Raw genomic sequence first — 11,452 nt, 5'->3', positions numbered from 1 at the left:
TTTGAGCATACGTTGTTAATAATTTCTGCAGAGCGGCTAAAAATATGTAATGCGCTGTAATTCCACACGATGACGCTCCACATCCAAAATTCCTGAAGCGGGACCTCCTCCCTATGGGTCCTGCTCTGTTGCGTGACATCAGCCGGATTGAAAAGGAGGAAGCGGCGCGGAGCAACGTCAAGTTACATGAAGATACTTAATCCACAAACAGGAAGTTTGTCTTAAAAAATAAAACGTCCTTTTTGGACAATCGAGCCACAGTTGTGATGCTTGAAGCAAGTTTTAAAGAAAGAAACATTCTCTCTGGCGTTTGGATTGATGACATGCAATGAAATGTGACATAATTTATTGATCAAATCTATAATTCTGTTTATTGGTCGAGGATTTCAAATGAAGAAAGGTTTTATGGGTCATTTTTGTAAATTTAATTGGCACTTACTGTAGACTCTAGAGACACTAGACGTGATGGGAGTTAATCTGGAGTTGAGAATAGAACAAAACTTTTCAGGAAGTGATTCAGTTCCGCTCGTTCACCTAATCGTTACGTTCATTCGAATGAATCATTCACAAACGAGACATTACTAACAACAAGAGCATCATGACGCCTTTTGTGCCTGTAACTCAGATCAAAGGTCACACCGCTACAGAGCTGCACTGAGGACACCAACGCCTGTTGTTATGACCGTTTGTGAATTTTATACACTCAGTTTATTAGGTGGCTAAAGCAAATGCAGTTCAGCAGCTGTGCAATAAATCTCACCTGCACAATTCAAAGTGTTTTAGAGAGGTGTTATTTTCACTTTATGATCTGCGGTTTGTGGTGCTGTTAAATTGCATCATAGACTGACAGGAAAATATTTTGTCTCACTTCTTTAATACAAATGTCGACTACATGAGGCACTGCATTACTTCTTAAGTGTAAGCTACAAACTAATCTGACTGTGGTTTTTTGTCCACCCTTTATACTTTTATGTAAAGTGTTACTTCATAATGAAAACCACAAAAGCTTCATGCACATGAGGCACAGTTGCTGGGTTCTACTAATTCCTGCACAAAAAGGCTTGACAGTATTACTGATTAACTTGAATATTTATGATCATTTGAGTGAAACTAGTGCAGTGCCTGTAGGAAGTATGTATTCGTATAGTGGGAGATAAAGAAGATAAAACACTTAATTTTCATAAGGTACACACACCATCCAGCACATACACATTGAACATTGCTATTCGCTGGAAACTATTAAAATATTATTGGAAAATGGAACCTTGTAGCGCACTTTAAAACTCTGAAAGATAGGTAGGCTAAATGGACGTACAGATGAGATGAGTCAGGCGTGGAAATCCAGAGTGAATTGGGTTACTGACCAGGTGTAGGCCTATCACACAATGGGGCGGAGCTCCCCTAAAAGGCGTCCGATCGGAAACAGTGCAATGCCGCAACACGTCCTATGTAAATAATGATATTTTGAAAAATAAATTCAAAAATCTTCAAAATTGAGGCTGCACACCTTTGTGCCATGCGCAAGCCACATACAAAACCTTAGGTCAGTGAGATATGCCCTAGACACACATCCACACACACACACACACACACACACACACACACACACAGACGCTTCTTGCTTTTATAGATAGATATATCGTCTACGCCTTTGTGTACACAAGACCCCATAAAAGAAGTTTCTTGCTGATCCAGTTTGTGTCAGGTCCTTTTCAGCAGCTGAATTAAGCCTCAGGACTGATTCTCCTCACATATGTTTTCCACTTGGGTGTGGACTGCAAGTCTGAACATAAGAAGGTTACTTCTTAAATCTGAGCTTTTGTCTTGCTTATGAACTTATATCAAGCTGGCTTATGGGATGGCTAGAACTTTTCAACAGACTAGTCATACTGGGCAGATATCAAGTATGAATTGTGTTACTATTGTAGAAAACAGTCTCTTCCACAAGAGACCGTTCACCCCAAAATCAAACAACATCTTACCTGTAGTGAGAAGAAAAAAACATCACAGTACCCCAAATAATACACAGAATTTGATTTGAGAAGTTTCATGCAGGATGAAATATACTAGAAAAACAAGTTACTGGATGAAACTGCTCACAAACTCTGAGGATTATCTTAAGTAACTGGATCATGACTGATCATGAGCCAGACATGTGACTTAAGTCATTTGGTCCAAGTCACAAGCAAGTCCCTAAGTTGTTTTCTCTTGGGAAAGTCAAGTCAAGTCACAGATAATGTCAAGACAAGTCTTAAGTCAGATCACAACATAAAACATCATTATTCAATAGATGAAATCAACCTAATAAAGCATTACATGACACACAAACATTTTAGAATGTGATGAATACTGAGATGTAATTTATATATATTTTTAAAATGTTTTGTATTTTATTGCCTAGTTAAATTGAAATCAGGAATCTAACAAAGACAAGTCATCCGAGTCATCTGCTCTCTAGTCAAGTCATGAGTCTTTTACTTCCAAGTCCAAGCCAAGTCTCAAGTCATTTATTTTCAGGCGAGTTGCAAGTCATCAAAACATTGATGTACAGTTGACTTAGTCAAGTCCAAGTCCCTGCTTTCAGCCCTATTCGACAGAAGACAGACATCTCTATGGCCGGGTAACGCTTGGCAACCCACACAAAATCTAGATAGATCAATTGAACTGCAGGTAAGATCATAACGTCACACTGTTAAAATTATCGGCAATTGTTTTTTTTTGCCTAAATCATCTCCTCATGACGCCGGCCACCTATGGTAAAATCGCCTACATCCTCAGTTGATCAGATCATGTGATTATACTACTTTAAGATCATCACTTCTTTGACAATTTGCCACATTCATAGGCATCAGATAAGAACCCAGCAAAGAAGAGCTAGAGGGAGATTGTTTAGTTAATCAGTGTTTTATTGTCCACACTAATATTGGTGCAACATGAGCGTGTCAAAAACATGACACGGGATGTGTCATGAACATTAATGACACTTTGAAGTAACATTAATGCTCATGATACTTGTCATGTCATGTTTCTGACAGGCTTGTGTGACTCTTATGTAGACACCTTCATAATAAAGTGTTACCATATCTTGCTTAAGTCACGAAGACATGTTCAAAAAATTAGTTAGTTACATCATTTACACACAGTTCTATTACTATGCCAATAGCCATCCTTTGTTACATCCTTTTTGAGTGAAATGATCAATAAATGTCATATGTTACACTTTTGGTGAAGTTTCTTGTGTTTCCTGCAAAACTTGAAGAAATGAGTTAGGCAATTATTTTAACAGGGTGACGATAAGTATGTTTAGCCTATTTTTTTCATTTGGGGATGAACTGCCCCTTTTTTAAGAAAAAGGAGAAAATACTTTTACTTTGAAAGCAAGGACCGGATGCAGCATGTTCCCACTGTGGCTAGCTTGGCAGCGTGCAGAGCTGTCAGTGGAGCAGCCCAGTGAATATCGACAGGCAGGGAAAGCCCTCAGACAGTAAGTACAGTGTCTCGGGTGAAGACCGCCGCTCCGCTCTCTGCTGGCTCCACACTGAGGGCTGCGCCTCTAAACGGACTGAAAAAAAAAACTCCAACACAGCAAGGCAAAAAAGCTGAAGCATTGATTTGTTTGTAGGGGGGACATGGCTGATGTAAGTTCAAACGAGTCGTCCACCGCGGACGTGGCGAATAGGTTTGCTCGCAAAGGTGCTTTGAGGCAAAAAAACGTCCACGAAGTCAAGAACCACAAATTCACAGCCAGGTTCTTCAAGCAGCCGACTTTCTGCAGCCACTGCACCGACTTCATCTGGTAAGCCTTCCGTCTCCCACCTCCACCCCCCTGACTGCTGCCTGTTGCATACTGGTAACTTCAGCCGACTTCACCCTGCTCGATGATGTAACACAACTCTCCACTTCTCAAAGTCTTTTCTTTTTTAAGTAAAGTGACAAAAACGTGTATGTCCAGGAGTCGTTCTCCCTGGTAGATTTCACACCAGGGACCCCAATTTGCTGAGATTTTGTCCAAGCATTCCCATATGGGAGGAGTAATGCTGTTGTTTATGTTATTAGTGCTCCTCTTTAATAATAACAGAGTGAGTTAAACTTGCGTTTAGGGCCGAGCACATTCTGGGAAGATTCCCATGGAGAAATTAAAACAGGCGTTTTTTTCATTTTCAAAATGTGGCTTTGTAACTCCCAGAATCCCTGTTTGCATAAACATAAATTAACACATATTTGCATGAGTGGCATTGTATCAGTCTCGACAGGCAACAGAATGACAACTGTTAAAGTCCACTCTTCCTGCTGTCTTCCCTGATTAACACATTACAGATGCACAGTTGCTGAATTGGACTTGGTTAAAGTGTTTGGATGAGTAATAGGTTCCCCCCTTCCTGGCATGTAGTCACGCCTTCCATTTACTGGGTTTTTACAGCTCAAGTATTCTTGCTCAAGAACTCTTGCATAGCTCCCGACTGGCTACATTTCAAGGAGAAGTTCTGCCGTGTACTGGTGCTGAGAGCCCATATGGAAAAGCACTACACTACAGAGAAATGTCTCAGCATATGCACATGTTCCTCAGTGGGTGGTAACATGCAGAGTATTTCCTTTATGCTGCAGCTCTTTCCATTAGTGACTAAATGTATTTGGAAAGTATGACAAAATCTAAGTTTACTGTGCAGTTTATAAGATATAAACTTAGTGTATGGGACTTGCAGAAGACTTGGTAAAGTTTTAACGATTACAGTCCTCAGTGGTTACAGGTGGGAATGTGAGCTCATGACCTTTATAACATTGATAGGTTTACAGCATAATGTGTGCTCTCCCAAACATTACACCTTAGCAAAACACAAGCTTGGCATGAAACTTAACAACTTGTTGCTTTCTTCTGCATATATTTGAGAAGGGAGCCTCTTAAGGCAGGCTTTGATTATTCAATTTGGGATTTAAGGTCATATTATGAGTGGTTTTTTGTATTTGTGTAAGAGTTGTAGTTTCAGTTTCAGTTGTTGGGTTGCTGTTTATGTGATTAAAATCAAGGCAACAGTAGAACATGCACTGTAATGGCCAAAAGTATGTTGACACCCAAACATTCCACCCATATGTGATTGCTGAACACCTCATTACCGTGGGTGTAAATGGGTGAACTCTCAAATGTATGGCGCTTTGGATAAAATCGTCTGCTGAATGACATTGTAGTATTGTAATCTTTGGCTTTTAAAGTCTTCACTCATCTGAAAAGGCTTTCTGTAAGATTTTGGAAAGAGGTTGCAAGGAATTTATTCCAAGAGCATTAGTGGGGCTGTCAGTGATGTTGGCCAATAAGGCATGGCTTACGGCCACTGTTTCTATTCTTCCCAAAAATGTTGAATTTGGTCGAAACATATATGTATAAACCAAGTGGACATACAAAGCCACTGTGACATTGCTTGTGGACTACCATTTTAAAGCCTGTGTTTGGCATTTTGGCTGTTGCCTGCCATATTGTTTTTTTTGGAAAAAGAAATTACCATATTTGGAAGAGGGGTAGCTTGCCTGGTTAGCAAGGATCTGCATCTGCATCTGTAATTCAGGTTAACTGTTAAATACTAATTGGGATGTTCATTTTGGCTTGCAAAGTCCATGGCTATTTATACAATCCCAGTACGCTGTGGTCGCCACCAGGCAGCCACCCATTAAAGCTTTTGTGTGTTTTACTCGAAATGGGACTATAATTAACAACACCAACATAATGTTTTAATGAAGAATATTTTAAAGTAGCATTGAGGCCATTAACACAAATGTTTACTGAGGTAAAAAATCAAGTGAGAAGGATGCTCATTTTCTCATAGACTTCTTAACAGTCAAACTTCTTGAAGTCGCCCCCTGCTGGTGTTAAGAAAGAATGCAGGTTTATCGCGCTTCCACATGTGCTTCACTTTTCAGACCCCGTAGTCTGACCCTTGGGTTAAAGTCAGGGCTCTGTGACATTTTTTTTCACAGCAGAAAAGCATCTGTTTATGGACCTGGCATGAAAAGAAAAGGCTTTGCCTAAACTGTTGCCACAGAGCGGAAACACAACATAATGTTCTGAAATATCACTGTATTCTTCATCATTAACATGCTACTTAATTACAACTAAGATACGTTGCCCTGATCATGACCAAAAACTTTTGGTCATAAAGTGTATTTGAGATTGTGTTCCTCAATAGTGATGTACATTATGCAACACCCTGTCCTTGGTATAAATGAATGTATGAATGAATGGATTTACTGTGTATGTGTGAGTGAGAAAGAGAGAAAACAACAATTCAATTCAGCCTTCTTTTTTTTCACAGGGGGTTTGGAAAGCAAGGATTCCAGTGCCAAGGTAAAACAAAATTGACTGACACATGACTCATTCAGATATAATGAGACCCATGTGTCTATGTGTGTGTTTGTGTGTGAGACATGTGCAGCATGTGAAGCACATGTTTTTAGCTGCTTTTCTCCTCTAAAGGCAGTGTTTTATTTGATAAGTCTGCACACATACTGGCCCTTGCTGCTCTACACTTGACTCTTGTAATGCCACATGAACCATCACATTAAGGGCTTCTCTTTTGTTCAGTTCCCTTTGAGACACTAGCTCCATTTCATTTGTGCTGCTAACAAAAGGATGTTTGAATAACCTGTATGACTGATTTGTCTGTGGTAGTCATGGTCAGGTCAGGTACTGTTATTGTGGTCATGATGTATCTAAATTATGTGGCCTTTATGAAATTATCCTAGAATAACATTGCTTTTAGCATAGTAGAGGTGGGTTTGCTGTTTGTTTCCATGGTCGAGTAAATTTGAGCTTGTTGCATGGTTCTAAATTAGATTTAAAATGTTAATTATCACGGTGATAATTGGAATTTAATGTGCTATTTAACTGTTTACTATCAGTAAAGTGCTTCCTGATAAGTGAGGGTTTTCTGAGCACCAACTGTTTGGCAAAAAGAGATTAATTGAAGTGAGTTTGATATTTAGTGAGCTGAAAAACGAAAGAACCACATGTGAGAGACTATTATTGAGAAAAGTGGCAACAGAAGCTGGGATAGAGGATAAGGGAGAAGAGGTGAATAACACGCATAAATGGGCACATCTCGTTCCCCACGTCAGCCCCATGATCACCAGCTGAAGTCACTGAAGGTGGATTTTACATCAAACTGCCATTCTGAGCTTCAGCATGCATCACCTCTCAGAATTCCTCATCTAATGTGGAAATGTTTGGGCTTGCCAAAGTGTGACTCTGATGGCGAGTGCCCAGGTAACAGCGCAGATGATGTTAAACTGATCTTCCACTTAGATATAGATTCTTTCATGGTGTTTTAGCGGTAAAAGAATAATAAAAAGTCAGTTTTCAGTATCGCCATACCTGACATCTAAATGTCATTTTTCCATTTCCTTTTTTCTTTTATTCAGTCACTGAAATACATAACTATCTCTCAAGTGGGACCAAAAGAGCTTTCAGTAAATACAACACAGAAATACACTATGATTAAACATAAGAAAATGTAACATATACAAAACAAACATTCACAGTTATGTGCAGAGACAAAAAAAGGTTTATCATTTATATTCCAGACACACTGGAATAAAATACTCCCACATACAGGCACAGGCATTTGCTGTAGCATTAAGTGTAATTTCTGCTTTAATTTTTCTAAATATGTTGTTGTAGTACTATGCAGTGGCGGTTCCAGACCATTTAGAATGGGGGGACCATGCTGAAGTCATGTCATTTATGGGCTACCAAATATAAACCACCACACCCAACCAGCCTCAGATGGAAGATGTGTGCAAGCAGCATATTGCTACACACTACAGTTGATTTGGTTTGACATACATTTTGGAGATTTTTGCAAGAATTGTCCCTTTATTGTGCTTATACCCAAGGAAAACACACATCCTCTGAATGCTCTACATCTTTAGTTTGTAGCTGTAAAGTTTCATGAGGTTGTGATTATAGATGTCATTTATACAGTGAGGTTAAGTTTTAAAAAGTGGTCTTGCTACAATAATATTTTGCAAAATTTGGAGCGTTAAGTCCCCTTCCTGATAAGGTAGCATGTCATTCCTGTCACCAATGGATGCCTAAAGTTTTATATGATACCAGTATGCTCACTCTAGTTTTAAAATGGAGAGAGCCTTTAAAAAGGGAGTAATGTCAGCTAAGATGTAATTAGGGGGACCAGAGGGGGTTCCAGGCTTAATATTACAGGAGCACTGACCAACTCTGTTCCCTCCATAGAACCACCACCGATACTAGTTACTATCAGATGCCGTCAGTGGTGAGTGTTTTAAAAGTGTCAGATATTCCAGAACCGTAAAATGAAACATCGAGCGAGTGACTTGATTGGAAACGCTCTCGACGGATTTCCTTTTCCTGATTTGTTGAGTTGAACAGAAGACAGTCTCTCTCTGTTGGAGAGTTAAAGATAAACACTTTGCCATGCAAGGCGTTTGATCTCAATGATTCAGAAGCACTTCCTCTGAGAGTGTCAGAGAGAGTGAGACATACAGAGGTCTTCACTGAATCATTACTCATGTTGCTAATACATTTAGATGCCTCAGAGTGTTTCTCTTAGGGTTTGTGTCTGTGAAATGTTCATATAAAGGAACATACATATTAGCCCGTGACAGGCATAACACCCACTTTTCAACGTGATCTCGTCTCATGGAGGTGAGATGCAGTCTGCTCTCTAGTATTTGCTCCTACTCGGGTGAAAGCAGGCTCGGCAGTGAGTCAGTCCAAGGTGTCGGAGTGGTGACAGCCGAACATGTTTTTGCATAACCTGACATTATCGTCAGCGTGTCCGCCAACCCCCTCCTCTGCTTTCACACCAAGCTGTCATTTTCATCCTGTCTCATTGTTCCCATCACAGCTTTTCATGCAGGAGATGATAAATTGAATGATTGGAAGGACGTCAGAGAGGCAGCAGTACGGTGTAAGAGAGGTCTTCTGCACAAATGGTGCTCTGTAGATTTTTCTTCAGAGCAGAGGACCACTCCTTCTTCTCCCACTATAAATCCATATCTGGACCTGTTAAATAAATAATGCGTGCCTTATCAAGATGAAGGTCATTGGTTACACTGCAGCTATTCAAAGAGAGAAAGGTCCTCACTTTATAATATCTGTTTAGTCATCAATTATTAATCTTAAGCTTCTGGAAAATGAGGGTCGGGTCCTCCAGCAGAGCCAGCGAGCCTCGCATTCACTACTTGAAAATGACAAAGTAATAAACTGGAGAGTGGCATTTCTGTAACAAGAGTGGCATTTAATTTTCAGTCCTGCAAATGTCTCTTCTCTAAGAATAGAGTGGGCTGCAAAGTATCACATCACATGGAGTTTTAATGCCGTGAGCTTGAAATTGTTCCGTTTGATGAGGCTTCTATGAAGCAAAGTTGTGTTTTATATATTTAGGCTCATTTAATGTATTTCTGCTTGTATGGTTATTTTTGAGAATGTTTTTGATATGTAAAAACATAAGTAAGATATGTAAAAAATGCAACACATTTTGAATTAGTCATTTTTTTAAAGTAAAATTGCCCAAATTTCACTGGTTTTAGACTCTCTGATGTGAATATCAGCTGGTTTTCTTCGTTTTCTACAACTGAACAATTTTTTTGGGGGACAAAAACAAGTTATTTTAGTATGTCATCTTATGGCTTGTAAAATTATGTTGGGCAGTTTTCTACTGTATGATAGGACTTAGGATTCAGAGTGATTAAGCAAAGTTTATTTTCAATTATGATTTTGGCTTCCAATCATTATAAAAATAAGATAATCGAGACTATTGGGCCGCATTCTGTGTCACAATGATGCTCTTGTTGATATTAATCCACCACACCCCTATGCTGATTTATTGACTGTAATATCTACAATAAAGTTGACCAAAATATTAAACATTTGCAGTTGTTTTCAGTTAGTGTGGAAGTGCACTAAGGCTACAACACAGCAAAGCTGGATTGACTTTGATCTAATTTAATATTGTTTAGTATTTAATTTCTTATTTTTTATAGTATGTATTAAACATATTATTTCAAATGAATTTTATTAATTTATATCTTTTTTTATTTATTTTTTCAGTTGAGTAATATTTAAAGTTTAAGAAAAGTTTTTTTTTTTTTTTTAAAGTTCATGAAAAGCATGATGTTTCCATAATGCAGTGTTATTGTGTTGAACATGAACTTATGTGGGTGCAGGTGAAAGAAAAACACTCTCAGCATGACACTTGTAATGAAATGTTAGAGCAAAGTTAATTTTGAGGAGAGTTAATGTTGTGGAAACAAACAAGCATATCACCAGCCAGCTTTCTAGATGGTATCTTCTTTGTGAGCAAGCTGTCTGTCTCCACCTGGCTACTTTACCTGAGGAGTCTTATTTCAAGGCTCTGGCTCTATCTCAAATGAGTGTAGTTGACAGTGTAATACGGCTAGGCAGTTTGTACCCATGTTACTAAGCAGATTTACCTTTCAGGGCTTGTTCACAATGTCTTATGAAACTTGAAAGCCTGGGTTGAGGGCTATAGAGTTTTCTGGTTTCTCTCAAAGTTTTGATTTACTGAAGGTTAAACTAACAGTACAATCCTGTTCTGTGACCTGTTTCACATTTATTCAGATAAACATATTCATAGCGAGCAGTCTCCTGTTAGCCAGTGAGCAGCTCTGCTTAAGTGTAAGGGGGTCAAGTGCCTTCTTCAGAGGCACCTGTGCAGACACTTGTTAAGAGAAGTGTTCATGTAACATTAATTCGTTGACCCAGACTGCCTAGCGAAATCCAAGATTTCTGCCACAAAGTCACTTTTCTAACCGAATGTTGATGGTATCATGAGATCATTGTGCCCTTCAACCGCAAGCTGATACAAACAGCCCCACAGTATTGATCTATTTTCTATTTTTTGCACCCACAGTATAGATCTATTTTCGATACCCATCATGTGACTGGAACGTTTGATTGGTGTAGCTACCCCTTGAATCTGATCTGCTCCAAATCTTTTTGGGTTTTTCTTGATCCTTGGTGCACCAATCCACCAAGTTTAATGAAAATCAAGCCAGAAGTTTTTCTGTAATTCTGCTGACAAATAGACAAACACACAAAATGACCCAAAAACATAACCCCAGATAATCAGAATAATTTAATAAACTGCTACTTTTTTACTGTAATTGAAGTGTTGGGGTAAATTCTTGTTAGATATCATAAGTAATTGAGAAGAATACGGAAAAAAAGAAGAACCAGGAGGCTTGAATGAATAGTATTGTTATTCCAGTAGAAATAGTATTACTGTACACTGTAGTCACAAGAAGTCTAATTTTCTTCTCCAAACACTGCTCGTAACATAGATAATTTCTGGAGTGTCAATGTATTTAATGGATTTGTGCTTGCTTAGTGGTTTCCTGGGACATCTAAGTTCCTTGGTGGATTGGAAATTATTGGCAGACTATAGACAACTGAATTTTGCCTGAG

The 11,452-nt window shown here is 38.8% G+C and overlaps 1 protein-coding gene across 3 annotated transcripts in view; it reads left to right on the top strand.

The window, feature by feature from the left end:
- Nucleotides 1-3,448: 3,448 nt before the first annotated feature.
- prkcaa (protein kinase C, alpha, a) overlaps nt 3,449-11,452 on the top strand; it is a 169,677-nt gene continuing 161,673 nt past the window's right edge. Inside the window, exons 1-2 of one of the 3 annotated variants that reach the window (XM_059337302.1) lie at nt 3,449-3,796; nt 6,303-6,334. In XM_059337302.1, the coding sequence (XP_059193285.1) occupies nt 3,630-3,796; nt 6,303-6,334 (199 nt within the window). In that variant the 5' untranslated portion in view covers nt 3,449-3,629. The remainder of the gene's footprint in view (nt 3,797-6,302; nt 6,335-11,452) is intronic. The other 2 variants (XM_059337286.1, XM_059337294.1) reach the window with 2 other exon arrangements.

This window comes from Centropristis striata, chromosome 1, assembly GCF_030273125.1.
Source record: "Centropristis striata isolate RG_2023a ecotype Rhode Island chromosome 1, C.striata_1.0, whole genome shotgun sequence".
Lineage (NCBI taxonomy): Eukaryota > Metazoa > Chordata > Actinopteri > Perciformes > Serranidae > Centropristis > Centropristis striata.
Note: the sequence above shows the minus strand (reverse complement) of the source record. Positions and strands in the feature narration are given on the sequence as shown.